The sequence below is a fragment of the Amblyomma maculatum genome, chromosome 10, assembly GCF_055883805.1.
Source record: "Amblyomma maculatum isolate TAMU_Amacu chromosome 10, ASM5588380v1, whole genome shotgun sequence".
Taxonomy (NCBI): domain Eukaryota; kingdom Metazoa; phylum Arthropoda; class Arachnida; order Ixodida; family Ixodidae; genus Amblyomma; species Amblyomma maculatum.
The window spans coordinates 32,536,970-32,554,627 of NC_139353.1; the positions used below are offsets into that span (position 1 = coordinate 32,536,970).

The 17,658-nt window shown below is 42.3% G+C and overlaps 1 protein-coding gene across 7 annotated transcripts in view; it reads left to right on the plus strand.

Annotated features, from left to right (window-relative positions):
• UGP (UDP-glucose pyrophosphorylase) overlaps positions 1-17,658 on the plus strand; it is a 58,710-nt gene that overhangs the window by 26,666 nt on the left and 14,386 nt on the right. For all 7 annotated transcript variants that reach the window (XM_084582401.1, XM_084582405.1, XM_084582403.1 and 4 more), the window contains 3 exons: positions 11,914-12,336; positions 13,009-13,142; positions 15,464-15,532. In XM_084582401.1, coding sequence (XP_084438527.1) covers positions 11,914-12,336; positions 13,009-13,142; positions 15,464-15,532 — 626 coding nt within the window. The remainder of the gene's footprint in view (positions 1-11,913; positions 12,337-13,008; positions 13,143-15,463; positions 15,533-17,658) is intronic.

Here is a 17,658-nt window from a genome sequence, read left to right on the forward strand (position 1 = left end):
TTGCCGAGCGCACAAACAAAAAGGTCGATTACTTGCATAGCTTGTTACCTTTTTCTGTACCATATTTTTGCAAGAATTTATGGGTAATATACTTAATTGCGAATAATGCTTACATTGTCCTAGTTATTTTTTTTTTCACAACCATGAAAATATGGTGGGGGCAGGAGTGCATTATTAAAAACAATCAGAAAGAAAGGAAAAAATGTTGCCGGCTGATGCAATTGCTATCTAATATCTAAAGCACTTGAGCTATGGCCAGCGGAAAGAAAAGGGAGAGGATTGCAAGGAGAAGTACAAAGGCAAGCGATAACAAGAATGGACCAAATCATGTCACCTATCGCAACTGTCCACTTCAAATTCTACTCTTTGTGGGCTTGACCTCTAGTGGGGTCATTTATGTCTTGTTTATTTATTATTGTGCATAGTATTTGAGCCTCCAGTGGACAAAAAATGCAGGTTCAGAGATCTTGCGGCCACATCACTAGCTGCTGAAAACATATCACTCCAATTTAAACTAAATTTCTCTCGTTATAAAACGTTCACTAGGATTCTATCGTTATCTTTTTTTTTAAATGTTTTTCTTTCACTCTATGTTATTGCTTGCTTATGTTCTGTGCAAGGTGGGGAGCACTCGTGCCAACTCTGAGTAGAAAAAAATTGTGCGACTCTTCAAGTCTTGACATCTGTTTATTTTTTTCCTTTTGAGCACATTACAAGTCTTCTGGCTAGGACAATCAAGAAGATGCGTCTACAGGATTTGAGCAGCACTCGTCCAAAATGTGTGTCATACGGGCAGTGTTTTTGATTTGGTTGGGCCTTGTATCGTTTGCACCAGCAGAAAGTGCGTGAATGGAGTTGGGTGCCTCGTTGTTCTCAGAAAGGGTTTAATAAAGTGATGGCCTGCAGCAGTCTCAGAGTGTGGAACTTCGGATATTGGCACTGCCTTTGTGGCACGTTCGCGGCAGCCGGCACAGATGCTCAGATGCAATGCAAACACTTTCTAAATTATGCAGATTACTGCGTGAAAGTACAGCTACCTGCATGGAGTGCACGTTGATGTGCCACTCAAGGTCACTTTATCGCTTTGTATGCATACGGCACTTGATGCGTGCAGTATATACACTAGGAGCCACCCCCCAAGAGATTTATTGAGAGCTGTGAGGTGACTCAGTTCAGGTTACTTTCAGCAACCATTAGTGACCTCAGCCAAGGACTAAATTCATGGGCGTTAAGAAATCACTGGAGCTATACTTTCTGAGCAAGCAAGATCACTTTTCTCGTTTTGTTCAGTTTCATTTGGAGGGCCCAAGTTGTTCGAGTTCCATCCTAGGCGTTGTTCTTCTCGCTTTTGAGCAAAAGGAGCTTAGAGAGAAAAGGAATGAACTTATAGCACAGAGATAGCACACATTCACGTGGAGTTTCAGAGAAGGAGGGAACATATTGGAAACTGCAGTTGGAGACTAGGCATCTTCTTGGTGTTCCTGCTGCATAGGGGGCTCGTACGGCAAGCGTGGAAAAATGGCATGCATGATCAACTCGGGGAAAACCTGCTAGATTTTTTCTCTGAACCAATAAATTGTACGGTGCAGCATCTTTCAACATGCTGCAGTAATCGCTGTAAAAAGGTTGAATGCTTAAATTTTGTGCATAGGAAAAGTGCATTCTGCAAATAGGAAAAAGTGTCAAGGAAAAAAAATTTATTTCCTGTTAATGCATTTGTGTGATGCGGTTGGTATATCTGTGTGCAGAAAAAAACCATACTGAATAGTCTTTGTTTGAGCTTTAGTCATTGGATTCCGAAATGCAACAAAGCTCCTAGTGTGGCATTTGCAGAGCGTTAAAAGCATCATTCTGAAGAAAATCCGGCTTCTCGGTATTGTGAGCAAAAAAAAACACGAGCACGACTTTTACAGGTGGTAGTTGGCAGTTGGCAAGCCAAGCAGGTGCGTCTGTAGGGCTTGGTTAAAGAGTGGCTTTATATTTTATGACTGGTGGTCTTTTACACAATGTGTGCTAATGTGCATGCGTGTAGTAATAGAGACAAAAATAATGGAATAGTGGTGAAACGATTAGCAGAGCATTTATAAGTGCACGAGCCACAGACCGGAGCCGTTAACACTGTCACTTCATTCCCTTGAAGGCGCACCTTGTATTCCCCCTGTTTTTTTCTCTCTTTAGCAAGCTTGGGTGCTGTTTTGGCATCAGATTAAGAGAACTTGAGGGAGAACTTGCATCTGTATATGTATACATTGTAGATTACTGACTGGCGCTATGGCACATACATTCTATTCGGACAGTTTTTAACGCGACAACGTTAAAAGCCTCTTTCTCCGACAATCTGGCATTGGCCTTTTGAGTGAAAAATCACAAGCATGACACTGGCAGGTTGCAGCTGGCAGCTGGCATGGACGCGTCTCGATGTAGGGTGGAGGTGCCAACTCGGGCTTCTCCTTTCACAGTTGAGGGTGATATCAGAATCAGCCTACCAGGACCGCTACATTGACGGTACCCGTAGGCCACAGAGGCACATTCGTATGGCTTGGTTACAGCAGGATTTTATATGTGGGCTGATAGTCTACACTATCACATGTACCCTATCCCTATCATGTATACCCTTAAAGGTGTAGCCTAAGTGTCCCCCATAATTTCTAACAGCTGTCCTGTCCGCTCCTCTGTTTGCTTTTTCTGTTCATGAATGCAGGAAGATGGTCTTTTTTATGCAAGAAAGGAAAAAAACAACAATCGAATGAAAGAACATGGTAACCCTGTTTGGATTTCGTCAATTAAGGATTGTACAGTACATGAGGACAATAAGGAGGAGTGGATTTCTTTGTTTTATAATGTTGGGAATAGAGAACTGATGCAATACATGAACTTCTTGTGCGTAGGCCATGCGCAGCACATGCTGCGTTCGTTCCTGTATGCGGAATGTACAGGTGACTTTTTATTCTTGTTTTGTCTGCTCACTCGTTTACGACCTTGCCACGCATGAGCGGCTGCTGCTTTGGAAAGGCTTTCATCTTTTTCTTGTTTTATTTTTGAAACTTTTTTTGTTTTTGAATCCCTTCAAACAAGGTTGTTTCGGGTAGCAGATGTGGAGCAACAGTTGGCGATGGCTTGGGGGGCAAATGAAAAACGTTCTGCAATCATTCGTCCCTTCCATTTCTGACCTACTGGTGACAAGCTAGCAGACACTTTGCGACGCTCAGGCATATTAACTTGTTATCTTTCTTGTGACACCAATTACCGCGGTGTTTTATATATCGGGAACTAAGACTCTAAAGATGCCGGGTGTCAATGGTAGTGAGAATAGTTGTCACCAGGAATGTATGCCTTTTGGTCGCAGAATATCGGGGTATCAGGTAGGGTTCAGTTTCGTTGTTCATTCTCTTTTTGTCCCTTTTTAGCTCGCCGTATCATTTTTAGCAAAACAAGCAAAAGCTGTGATATTATTGCCGCTTCCTCACTCATATTGATTTTTGTTCCTCAGCGTCGCGGTAATTCAAAAGGATGAAGGAGCGATTATATTGCATTTTTTTGTCTCTTTTTTGTCCTATGCTTAACTTTGTTGTCATAGCCATCGCTCGCCTGTTGAAACTGAAACTGGTGAGAAAAGAAATTCAGTTATAAATTATTTTATGGTCATAGGCAAATTGCATGTGGTGATGCACGTATGGTAATGTCTTACACATTGTTACAAAAAAGTAATCACGTGACCAAGGACTCTATACTCACCTTAATTAAAATCTCGGTGCAGGCAAGTCATCATTCGCCATGAAAAGTTACAGCGCTGTGATAAAACAAGGCTGCTGAAGGAACACATACTTGAAAGCACTGACACTCTAGGTCTCCTGTTTGTGTTTCTTCATTATTCTCATTTTACGTGCTTTAAATATTCTGTGTAGTCGCCGAATATGCAGCAAATTTAGCAGAATCGCTTCTGAATGCCTTTGACTGGGACTGTATGGGCTTGCAATGTGCATTTCTGTCACGAGAAGTGAATTCTTTGACAGAACAGCTGAGGGCAGTGTTTTCAAGCAGTGAACACTTGGCATGGTATAGTAGTCAGAAACTAGAAACATCTGTTTCCTGCAGGATTCAGCGCATGCAACGCTTGCATTCAATAGTCGCCAGATGTAAGCCGAATTCAAAGGGTGCACTGAACTTTGTGAAAGTGTGAAGCTACAGATTCAGATGGTGCCAGCACTTAGCAGCCTATTTGTTGCTCTTCAAAAGTTGTGTCGAACGATCGCTGCTGAAAAATGCCACCTCAGCCAAATTCATTTCCTGTTACTTGCTCCCCAAAGGGAATCGATGGAGCTGAAATTTGGACTGCAGGCTATCATTGCTACTTTGTATTGTTGCTTTGCTGTTTTGCCCGGGCTCGGCAGCCAGTTGTGATGGCACATATGTGCTTCAAGTTGAGATGGAAGGTGGAGTCGCACTGAATGTGAGCTCGTTTGTTTGTACCTGTGCGTGAATGTGTGCTGTGACATCTTGAAATAATGGATTTCGCGGGTGCGAGTAAATGAAAAACACAAGTCAAGTGTCTCTCCCGCCACTCTTCCTGTTGACAATAGAGCCGCTTCGGCACATGTCGCACCTGCCGCTTCGCCACGCTGTCAGCAGGCTGGTGCTTTGCTTTTTGTGGGGTTTCTACTGCACCTGTGATAGCTGCACACAGAGGGCTTGTGGACTTAGACAGCCCGCAGCATGAGGAAGCATGAGGAAGCACAAATGTTCAAATGTTTAGTTACACCCTTCAGGAGCACAGCTAGCATTTCTCCTGGATCATCTTCTGGTTAGCCACATTGCATTTCTCTGTGCTGAGAGGAGGGAGTTGTTTGTTCAGGTAGGGGTGCAAAGGGGCAAAAAGGGAGAAATTGGAGAGATAGATGGAGCAGGGTCGCTAGGGCTGAGTGAGCCCCTTCCCCGAATCAAGGGGACTAAGTAAGGCCCATCTTTCCTTTTGGCCTCATTACCATAAAAAGGCCACGATTATAAAATGCTGCTAAAATAACTGTGTAAAGCTTTTTGGTGAGATGCCTTATTGATCATATAAGTAACACAGGCATTTGTAAGCCTATGTATATTACTAGAAACTCTGTGAGGTAAATTAGGGCATGATAAAAACAGTGCCATACCAAGGATGGACCCTTTGGGGATGCCATAAGTTACCGGAAGGAGACTTGGAAAGGACCATTTGTGAATGGTTTGCAAGACATTCCTCAATACAGATTAGAATCAAGGTCGAGAATCAAGGTCAATTATGTTGTTGTGAACAGTGAAAAAAAAAAAAAGGTTATTGAAGTCTAGAAAGGTCATTATTTGAGAGTAGATAACATGTTCCATGATCTTGCATGCTACACTTCTTAGTGAGACAGGGCAGGAAATTAGCAGGGAACTTTTCTTACTTGTAGACTGGAACGACCTTTCCCTCTTTCTGGTCACCCAGCATGGTTATTGAATACAAAGTGACCCAGTTTGCCTGGATTTGCACCATCCATGCATTCTTTTGTTTTAGTGAACCTAATATTTTTACATAGTGTTTATATATTTCATCAGTAAATCATGATTAATAATTATTCAGTATTCTTTTGCCTACACATTACAGAAATGTTATGACAAGAAGAAAATGGCTGCTACGTGGAGCTTGATGAACCCTTTTTTTGTCCAGCAGCACGAAAGTTCTGTAAACATGCTAAATACGAATCGTTTCTGTATTTTAGCACATATATTGCACTCAGCATATGGGCAAGAGAAACTGTCAGGCTCGCATTATATTATACCACATACAGGCTCATATGTTTAATAGTATACAGAGCAAAAGCGAGAAAATTCTGGTCTGACATATTGTACCACTTAATATACTGCATAATATTGTTGTGCTTGTTTAAAGTTGTTCTGCACATGGCTTATATTTGTGAGCAAATGAGCATTTTTTTTTTACCTTGTTATTTGTGCCAAGTAATGACATTTCTCCACAAAGGTCTTATCCGTGTCCCTGTTGCTGCACCTGCAATAATGCTCTTTTCTCAATTTATTTTATTTAATTTTTTTCGCACCTTTCGAATTTTTCATTAGAGCCCATAAAAAAATCCACAAGAGTAGGCAGAATGCAGAGTGATTCAAGTCTTGATCAAAGCCTGTTCATGTTATGCTTTTATGTTTTGGTTTGGTTTATGAACTCAATGTCTCACGGTGACTAAGGCTATGAAGGAAGTCTCAGTGGAGTGCTCATAATTTCGACCTCCTAGGATTCTCTAATGTTCTTGATATCGCGCAACACGCGGGTGCTTTTATAAAAATGCATTTTGCCTTGCGTTTGAAGAGTTTTAATGCTGCTTTGGTTTCAAGGACCGAACGGTGGCTGGGTTGTGTAAGGTGGCTCTAGGTCACATGAGGCATGAGAGAGAGCTGCAGTATAACCACTAACATGTCATTTGTTGTCATTCCTGTTCCTTGAAGCAAGCTGGCTCAAAAAGATCTCCGAGCATTAAGAGAATTGGCCTGAATTGATAGGGCACCACATTTTAATCGCAAAGAGATCACTGTAATCGCAAAACGGGCCTTTTCATCATTTGGGAAAAATTTTTTTAAATGTACAGCATTCACACCATCAGTGACCATTTTCACAAGTAAAATGCATGTGCCAACTCCGTTTTTTTTTTTTTTTTTTTTTTTTTTTTTTTTTTTTGCGTGGCTCTCCGAGTCAAGCTGTCTACTTCAGCAAGGACATTGAGAGTGTTCTACATGATAAGAATTGACAAGGATTATAGGATTATTTTTCTATTGGGAATGATAATTGGACAGAGTTATGCTCGGTTGTCCCTTTCAGCATTGTAGTGAATATAAATTGGGTGCTGAATTGAAATTGAAATGAGCTTTATTTGCAGGATGCAGTTACAGATAATCCCTTGATTAAGCTTGATATGGGGCCTTCAACCCCTCACATTTGCTATAGCCTGCTGCAGCAGAAATGCATTTTCTTTAGTTCAAACGCGGTTATGACAGCACAAAAATATTTCCGCACTTTTCAAATGCAGCACACGGAGTCCAGCGAATACACAGTAAAATGCAGCCATATAGCACATGTGCACTTTGGAGGTATTTGAATTAAAGAGGGTACAGACACATTCATGTACAAGAAAATAGAACAGCTTGACAAAATCAAAATTGAAAGGACATTACATGCACATGTAAAGTTACTAATAATATCATCGGGCTAATTGAACCATATCTTATATTACAGGTTAAGGAAAGTGTTGCGCAAAAAGGAAAGAAAATAACAATATTTTGAAGGACAGTTACAAACTGCATGATAGTCATGTGAAAGAGGTTTACTGGTAATGTGTGGGCAATGATACTTGTTTTTTTTTTTTTTCTTTCTTTCTTTTTCCCCACTTCATTTGGTCTAAACAGTATGACGTGAGTTGGTGATATATACAGGACCACAGTGCAGAAGACATGGATGAGGACAGCACTTGTAGCCTAAGGAGACCTCATAAGCCACACCCATTGTTCGGTTGCTGAAGCCGGAACTGAACAATACGTTGGTGATGCAGAGTCAGGAATAGGCTAGATGACGGTGGCAAGAAGAGCAGGGACGCATGCAGTTTCTATGTAAGACCGACTTGAGTAGCAACAAGATGCAAGCTTGATTTCCCCTAGCACTGACATGTTTTGATGGGAATGGATTTACTGCAACAAGGAGAATTAATGCCGTGGCAGGCCGAGGCTGCATTCTTGCGTTAAATGCCAATGCTCTGTGCAGTGTTTCTGGTCTTTGTGCATGCCATCCTAGTACTTGTTAGGCATAATGTCATATTCTTTGAGCATGCTGCGGTGGGCACTGTCGGTTAGGGTTCTGTGAATGTTTCCCAATGATTTCTTTTTTTTCTTTAATGGGACTTTTTGCATGGTATGTTTGTATCACCTTTTAACACCAAATCTGGGACCCTGTAGTAAAATTAGAACAGCTCTTGATCGGTGGACATGGCTCTTAGTTACTTTTCTAATTTTTGACCAAATTTGATAAAACCTGGTACTCTGATTCAGTTTCTTGCACTGATTTGAAATATGTAACTATTTTTCCAAAAAATAGTGAAATTATTTGCTCATAATTCGCAGAAAAAATTAGAAAATAACTGCACTACAGAAAGTTAACACGGACGCATTGCTAGATACTAGAAAGCATAACAAATACAATGTTGGGAGCACTTTTTCGATATAACAGATGTTAGCGATGTTATAGCAGTTCAAAGTTTTTAATTTTGCATTAATTCAGACAGGAGGGCACTCACATTTGGAACAGGGAACTTTGAACTGCTATAACTTCGCTAATATTTCTTATAGTGTTTCTAACACTGTATTCATTATGCTTTCTAGTATCTAGCGAAGTGTCCATGTGGATTTTTTATAATGCGATTATTTTTTTCATTGTTTCTGCAAATTATAATTAATTTCATTTATCTTTTGAACTAATTGGCCAATTAGAAAAATAGTTAGATATTTGAAATCAGTGCAAGAAACTGAATCAGAATACTAGGTTTTACCAAATTTGGATAAATATTAGGAAAAATAGTTTTAAGAGCCATGTCCCCACTTAAGCATTGCAAACACTTTGTAGAAGTATACACTACTGGAGGGGGACTGCTTTTTTTTTTTATCATCATCATCATAGCCTTCACTTCTACTGTTGGCAAAGAAGAGTCCACATAGCTGATGTCCATGTTGCATATCCTTCACAAAAGTTTGTCGCTAGGCGCCACCGTCATCAGTTTCTATGTGGCGTAAGTCCTCGATGATGGTTTTCACCATTCCATGTGCTTCACAGGAATTGCTGATGCCCACCGCAGCTGGCTTTTGCTTTTATGTCGTATTGCAAGCCCTCACAGGTGGCTTTTTATCGTAGCGTACCCTCTTCAAAACTCTGTTTCACAGTGCTGCCATTTTATTTTTTATTTTTTTCCTTGTAATGAGGTCGCAGTTGTGTAATACTGCATGAAATTTTGCTTTTTAAAGCTCTCGGATATGCCGCTGTAGAGAGGTTGACAGGAGATTGGGGTCCTTTATTCCCTGCTGCGTCTACTAATTGTGTGGTCCTTTTATTCAGATGAAGTTATGTGATGTTAGAAAGATAGTGAGAGACCGGAAAGCGTGGCGTGATATGGTCCATAGGGTCACGAAGAGTCAGGCACGACTGAACTGAACTGAACTTTATTCAGATTGCTAAAACATATTTTGTCTGAATTGATATCTTTTGAAATAAAGTAACAGTAAATAACTGATATACTTAATGCTTAACTTAAAATTGTTTAATGCGGTGGTTTACTGAAGAGGTGGAATACATATAAGAGGACAATAGAGAATTGTGGTTGCACTTATCATGGGTTGAACATTTAGCAAATTTAACTAAAATCATCTTTAAAGTCGCTAATAGTGTAGAAGAGAAATATCCACTGTAGTTTTGGCATGTATTAGCACAAGGTTGTCAATATGATGTGAAATTTTCTAAAAACAAAAAACAAAATAGTGATATATTATTTATTTTTCCATTTCGCATGCTTTTCTTACATTTGCATCATACCTCTATTTTATCATGATGCCGCATCACCTGTAAGGAAATAGGTGTGTGATATTTCTAACTGTAGGCAGTTTGCACTTCTTAAAACCAACCTTTATTACTATGAATAAATCCCCCACTATCTTCTGCACACACTAAGTTGAAAGCCCTGTGCTTAAAAATAACCTTCCTTGAGTATACTTTCTGTGCTGCTTAATTAAACGAAATCTAGGAAAAACTTTAGCTTACTTTATTGGAACCATACTACGGATAATCTGTGCATAGCAAAACCTTGTAAAGTTCACTGGACATTTGAGACATGCTTTTGTTTCAGAATTCATTCTGCAGTTTGCCAATGAGGGTTCTTTTTTTATGCATCCAATTTAATTTGGGTATGCGTTTTTGGCAGCTCTATGCTTAGGCCATGCATGTCTCGTTATTTTTACGCATGGGCGGAATTCTTTCTCTGGCAGCCACCCACAAGAATGAAAAATGACTAAACTTTTTTTTTTGGCTGCTGTGTGCTTCTAAACTAGCTCGCATATATCGTCTGGGGCAGGTCTTTCGACAGCATTGCTGGCCCCCTCGGTGTGTTAGCTATGGCGCAATCAAAAGTGGCAGTTTCCAACGTCTGTAGAGGTTATCTCACAGCATAATCTGAAAACTTGGGCTTGCATGCAGCTGGTGCGTCAAGAGGAATCATTTTCTGGCCTGTTGCTGCTTATAACAGTGAACTAATTGCTGTGCCTGCTCCCCTTGTGCCGTAATGAGACTTCTCAAATCGTCGTGGTGCAGAGGTTTTATGGTGACTGCTTAGAGCACTCACGTGCTGAAGGGAGACGGAGCGAATGAAATAAGGCCATAATTTTAATTTTCCAATACATCTTTTTACTCGATGTTCAGGTCTTGATCTGTCTGCTAGTAAAAAAATTACAGCGAAATGTGCTATAAAAGTTTAGGAAATGAAAGTTTTGTTTTTTTTTACTTGTGGTTGTCAAAAAATTCTTACCGCCATGAAGAGGAAATAACGGAGTTCCTGCTGGTTGCAGTGCTGCATTTTTCTGACCAAAAACAAAAGCAAATGAGGGAATAAATGTTATCGTTTTTTTTTTTTAGTTCTCACTTTTCCTGCGACATGAATGCTAAGAGGTCTAGGAGTGCAATGTAGCTCTTGATTTTGCAGTGTACATAGAAGTTGTTTTGTAAAGTAATTTGTGTTAAAACGTTTTTCATGTAGACATGCGTCTTGAATTGAACTTTATTTAAATGGGCACTCTGTTTTCGTAAAAAAGAATTCATAGCTTGCATTTTAGGAAGCGTAGCGCAAAGAAGACAAGGACAAAATGAGGGATACACACACGAGCACTTTGTCCTTGTCTTCTTTGCGCTACGCTTCCTAAAATGCAAATGCACCAACTCGCCCAATTCAGCATTCTTGTGCAATTCATAGCTTGTTGGCCTGACACAGAGCTTTGTAAATGTGCCGGCATAAAATACTTGTGTTAACACCCCAAGGATGATTTTACGAGGTTGCTTTTGTAATTACACTCTGTGTTGTACTCTGTGACCGTAAGTGCCAGGTTGTGATAGAATGCAGTTCTGAAATGGGAATAATATGCATAAAAGGTTATACTATAACTATGCCAAATTTTTTTCTATTTCATGAACGTATAACAGAAGTAGTTTCTAGAAGTGGTAGTGAAGAAAATCTGGTACCTCGAAGAGGCAGTATCAAAATTGTTGTTCTGGTGCTTAGTGCAGTGTTTTTTTTTTTTTTTTTTTTTTTTTTTTTTTTTTTTTTTTTTTTTTTTACTGCGTAAGGGAAGAAAGCTTGTCATATCCGAGATATTTCATTACCATCATCTGCATCGACATGGGCCGACTGCATCATCCACTGATGCAGTGCGAAAGTAGTTTTCTTCTTGCATTAGATAAGTGTATCTTTACTGTAACAACAGCTTGGTTATGAGGGATGCAGTGACATGGGGCTCTGGATCAGCTCAATCCAAGCACACTATATTTCCTGTCAAACCTAGGTTTCTAAGGAACTTTTGCCTAGAAGGTTCCTAGGGACGTTCTTTTAAGTTTCAGGTAAATGGCTGCGCTCTGGCGTGATGAGTGTTCACTACATGTGTGTGTAAGTCACCATTTTTCCACATGTGAAAACCGAATATCCTTACGACCAGAGTACATACACTGAATTCCAGTTGTTCCCAAATGACATGTTGTGTTTAGAAACGTTCTTTGCCCTAGCAGTAAGTGCTCGTTGGTGTTAGCTGATGCTTATCTCTCTCCTCTCCTCTCGTGTTCTTTTGCGTTCAGTGTCGTAAACTTTGTACCCTGTGCAGATGTACGGGCACAGCCGTAAGAACAGTGACAGCACTGAGTTCAAGGAGATGTCCAAGGCGGACGCTCAGAGCCACCTGGCACAGGAGCTGGAGAAGCTCTGCCGCACGGCCAGCGCCGCTGAGCGAGAGACCGTCGAGGCAGAGTTTCGAGGCTTCCAGCACCTCTTCCACAAGTTTGTCAAGGACACTGGGCCTGCCATTGTCTGGGACAAGATCCAGCCCGTGCCCGAGAGTGCGGTCATCCGGTACGAGTCTCTGCTGGCACCCACGGATGAGGAGGCCATCCGTACGATGCTCAACAAGCTGGTGGTGGTCAAGCTCAATGGCGGTCTGGGTACGAGCATGGGCTGCAAGGGCCCCAAGTCGGTCATCCCTGTTCGGAATGACCTCACCTTTCTCGACATGACCGTGCAGCAAATTGAGGTGTTTTTCTTTTTCCTCTTTCTTCTATCTTCCATCACTCGCTGACTGATGCTGCCGCATTTTTGGCTTGTGGCACATGGTCGTTCCTTTGTTTTTGCTCCAGGCGGGAACAGCAGTGTCAGAGCTATCATTATCTAAAACAGTCTTTATATTGATGCGGACTAAAAGCCGAAAAATTGTTCAGTGGTGCAAACAGGGGTGCTTGCACTAGGCTGTCAGCCATTAAATAGTATCATCATCGATCATCATGTCTGGTTCTTTTTCTTGTCGCCAGATAACAATAGGGTGCCTTTTCATTGCATGTGCCCTGCCAGCAGTGTAGGCGGTCCTGACAGTGTGGGCGTCAAATGCCTTTTCACTTAGAAGTATTGTTTAGAGGATATGTACAAATTGTGTAGAGCTACATGTTGAGCACTCGTTCTTACAGTTTGCTCTAATATTTGCTCATTACGGGATATATACGAACTGCGGCTCTCTCTTGTCCTGTATCTTCTTCTTAGTGGTCTAGAACTGTATGCTTCCCACATGCTTTGAGCGGCACTTTACAAGCCTAAATCTAGTACACCATCTGACACAGCTTATGCTAAAGAAGTAGGAGTGCCATTTCATAACGCTAGGTTTTCTTCTTGGCCCCTCCACCCCTTTTCCTTCTTATTTTTTTTTTTGCTGCAGCATCTGAACAGGACCTACAACGCCAACATGCCACTGGTGCTGATGAACTCATTCAACACGGACGAGGACACGTCCAAGGTTCTGCGGAAGTACAAGGGGTTCAAGGTCAAAATTTACACCTTTCTCCAGAGCAGGTACGAACAGGGTTTTTGAGTCATGACGTATGATAGACTGCGGTGGTGGAAGGTGGAACACACAGCATTGTGGTTGCTGTCATGACAGGCCAGTGAAAATAGCTGCTGTTCTTTGTAGCTCGAAGGTGGTGCCTCCACATCATGCATATCTGTCTACTGAGAATTCACTTTTTTTTTTCCTAAGTTTGAACCTTGGAATTGTACTCTAGAGAAAAGGGACAGTGGAATTGTGCTGCGCACATCACATTTCACACTGGTGTGCGATGCTTTATTACATAGTGTCTCATTGTTTGTACAATGCTTGCCCCCTTTTTTAATGTTCACAGCAGCCACCTGATCAGGTGCTAAAGCTTACAGTGCTCAAATAGGGTGTAAGCTGCTCACTGTATTCAAGCATGTCAGTCACCATACTTGTCACGTTTGGTGCAATTAAGGTCGTTTTTTTTTTATGCATAGTAGGTGCAACTTTGAGCACTCACAGTCTGACCATCGAGTTATTTGAGTGTTTGTTTGCTGCTCAGCTTTGTCCAGTTTTGCTGGACATGGTTGCATTCTTGCTTTTTTAGCTCAGCTGTTCATAGTGTGACTTTGCGTCATCGGTGTTGTTTGGGGCTCGCCCATGAATAGTTCTTGGAATTTGGCACTTGGGAGTCTCCTTGGCTGAAACGGCACGGAGGTGAACACAGCACCTTACGGTTGACAGGGATGTGGTGCATTTTTTCTAATGGCACTAACGCAGGAAATACTCAAGGCCTGAGCCTGATAAACCGAGTGAAATCTGGCTTAAATGCCAGCTTTCTCTTTGCTGCTTAAATAGGAGCAGAGGTCAGGTCAGTTTCAGCAGCACTTAGCGCACAAGGATGGAACATGACGATGCATTGACTCTAACTTTCTAACTCTAACTTTATATTGAAGGTTGCAGAAAAAAATGCTAGAAATGATTAATCATGAACAGAGTGACCTCTCAGAGTTCCCCATAATCTTAAGAAAACTGGAAAGAAAGCAGGCGTACACATTGTGTCTTCAACCTCACTACACCTAGCTCAACTCTGTCAAAAGGTGAATGAAAAGACAAAAATTTAAACGCCGATTCTACCATGCCACAGAAAGACCATTAGTGGTAGTGGTTAGTGGTGTATGCGCAAAAGGCGTAGTCTGTTCTATTCCATTATCTTGCGGCTAATGCTCATGAAAATGTTGTATCAAGGTCATCCTTCTAAAACTTGCCTGTCAGAACTGGTACAGTAAACGATGCTTTCTGTGTACAGAGAAACAAGTTTAAAAGAAATGTCGTAATAAGCTGACATGCCAAATAACGGAAGCTGCCAAGATTTTGAGCCTTGTCTCAAAGCACCCTTCGTTTCGCTTTCGGACAAAGTGATTGCCATTCTTTATGGTTTGACTTTATCTTGGCTTTGCGTGCCTTAGCTTTTCTTCCCACATTTTGTTTGCGCGACTTTATCATCTTTCTTGAAATTTTTTTGCATTTGTTTTAGCTTTTAATGTTTATACTTCTGGGCTTTCTCTATTTCTATTTAAGCATGTTATTTGTTAGCTTTACCCCTGTAATTGTCACCCACATGAGTTACATCTTACGCTTTCGTGCCATTTTATGTATTGATGACATTTTAGTTTTCGTACCTTTAGCCCTGTAATTGTCACCCACATGAGTTACATCTTACGCTTTCGTGCCATTTTATGTATTGATGACATTTTAGTTTTCGTACCTTTAGCCATTAGTTACTGTCGGCTTTCGACATGCCTCTCCTGCTTTTTCTTTCAGCAACAGAAAATTCTGGTTAAAACTTTCTAGCCCTGTTAGCTATTGGCTTGCTGTAACAACACCTTGTTGCTTTTGTAAATTACATGCGGAGTACTATATAGTTTGCTTTCTATATCTGTGCAAGTTCTGGCATCCTTTTCAGTAAACCTCCTGTTAGTAAGTTGTTTTGTTTGTTACTTTGTTAGTGTTACCTTTGCCTATGGTAGACCTATTCTGTGCTGTTGCCATGAATGAAGCTATCACAACGGGTACAAACTATCCAGCAAGGCCTTAGAACTGTAGTTTCTAGCTGGCGTAAGGTCATCAACGAAGTTGTTTGCTGCACTAGTGCTCTGACCTTTGACCTTGGTTCTCATGAAAGAAGTGACTCTAGCCTAGGGTCATACGTACAGCACCTTGTAAATATATAGCCTGCGGTCCAGCTTTCAGGCAGGGAAGGGTGTTAACGTGGGACTTCGTGGCGAGAGTGAGTTGTGCATGGGTGGAGTGGAACGCTAATAAGTTGATATGAGCTTACTCAAGGTTTGCTTTATTCCAGGTATCCGAGAATAAACAAGGAAACTCTGATGCCCATTGTCACATCACTGAGCTCGCCATCCGAGGATGGGTATGTCACGTTTTGGCTTCAAGCCAGGCTCTTTGGCATGGTTTGCCACTGTACTCCTATTTGCATGCGCATTCTAGTTCTCTTGTTGTTATCACATCTTGGATTTTGTGTGTCATTTGCAAGGCCAGTTGGTAATCCTAGGATTGGAAATGATGAACCATTGGTTAGTTGTGGTTGTACCCATTGGAGACGAGAAAAGAAGATTATGATGTATTGTGGTCTGAGCAGAAGAAGATGCAATTGCTTTCGAAGTATTCCCTTTTGTTACCCCTCAGCTGCAAGTGTTTCATTCTATGCCTCCGCCCTTTTTTTTTTTGCGAGCTTATTTCCTAATCAGTCGAAGACATGTTTAGTAATGTGGTGCGTCTACTGTAGTGAGAATAAATGTTTTTACAGGGTGGGCAAGCCAGGGAAAATGATTTTAATTAATGTCGGCGGGCCTAATGCGAGCGCTCCTACCCACACCGCTGCTTGCTTCTTCCTCGACCATAACAGTATGTCATTGTTTGGCAGCATTTTTGCCTGCAGACATGTTTTTATTCGCCTGTAGCCTCTGCGTGAAGTCAAATATGGTCTTGAAGCAGCTGCAAGTCTTCGCTTCATCCTGCCTGCACTGTCCTCTTTTTAAGCACTTTGCATTGCAATTGAAACAATGGGTCAAAATCTGCCGCTTTGAGTAGAGCATTCAGCATGCCCAGTACACACTTTCAGGTGTAGCCGGTAATGTGCTATGCTGAATGTGCTATGCTGTCGCTTCCCAAACTGAAACATGGATTTTGGGAAGCTTATATTGCAGCGGCGGCGGCAACGAGCGGTATCAGCGGCGGCAACGAGGGGATGATGTCGTTCAGAAACTTCAGATGAAAAATCGCTGTCTGTCATATGGATAACACGGTCGCCACAAGAAATTAATGCCGAAGCGGTTGACAAAAAATCCCATCCAAAAATTATCAGATGCACACATGGAGAGAGCACAGCAAACTGCACATGATGGCGGACGCCGTCAATAACAACTCGTACGGTGCACTTTGCTAAAGGGCGCAAAGGGACGTCATTGGCTCCACGGAGTTCAGGCCCATCATATGGTGTCGTAACTTTTCGCAAACGGTAGCACAAATCAGCGTGAATGACAGAAATTGCAGCCCCTGTATCAATCAATGCTTGTACCGGTAATCCTTCAGCGAAAACAGAAATCACATTATACGGGCGATCTGGAGGACTTTTGGTAAGTTCGCAGACTGCAGTTTGACCTCCGGAAACTGCAACGCTTAGTTTTCCGGATGGCGGACAGGGAGAGTTGTTGCGGGTCGGAGAGGGGAAACTGAGCGGCGGTATGGGGATAGGGACCGACGTCGGGACGCATGGGTTCCACGAGGCTCAGACGAGGATTCTGGAGGTGGGGATGATCTTCGAGGTGGGCTGGACATAGGAGGTCGTCGCTGATAATATGAGGGTACGTCACTTTCGAATGCGTCATAACCACGCCGCTCGTTCTGAATACGGCGACGGCAGAAGCGGGATATATGTCCTCGTATTCCACAGTAGTAGCACACTGGGCGAGAGGGGCGCCAGGGTGCGTAATAGGGTGGCGTAGGCTGAGCCGTCGTCACGGCGTTGATGTGGTTGTAGGGCGATGCCAGTTGGGGCGGCGGAACAAAAGGAGGGGGTGATGCTGCGACGTGCGCGTAAGTCGATGCTTGGCGGGGTGCAGGAGGGTCGGACGGCATAGGTCGCGTGATTGTTGCCAGCTCATCTTTAATGATGTTGCGTAGACCGGCGTCATTAGAAGGTATGGAAGAATGATCGCACCCGTGTCGACAGACAGGCTTGAGGGCTTGGAGCTCCTCCCGGATGATGGCTCGAATCAGTGCCCGTAGATCCAGGTCAGCATAGGTCGGGCCTGTAGCAATGCTGGGCTGCAATCGGGAGGACTGCAGCTGGTCGATGCGTTGGCAGGTCGCAATAATGGCGTCAACAGTAGAAGGATTCTGGGCAATCAGGGTATTATAAGCCACAGAATTAATTCCTTTTAAGATGTGGTGTACGCGTTCAGGTTCCGGCATGGTGGGACTAATACGCCGGCAAAGTGCAAGTATGGCCTCTATGTAAGACGCGCACGACTCATC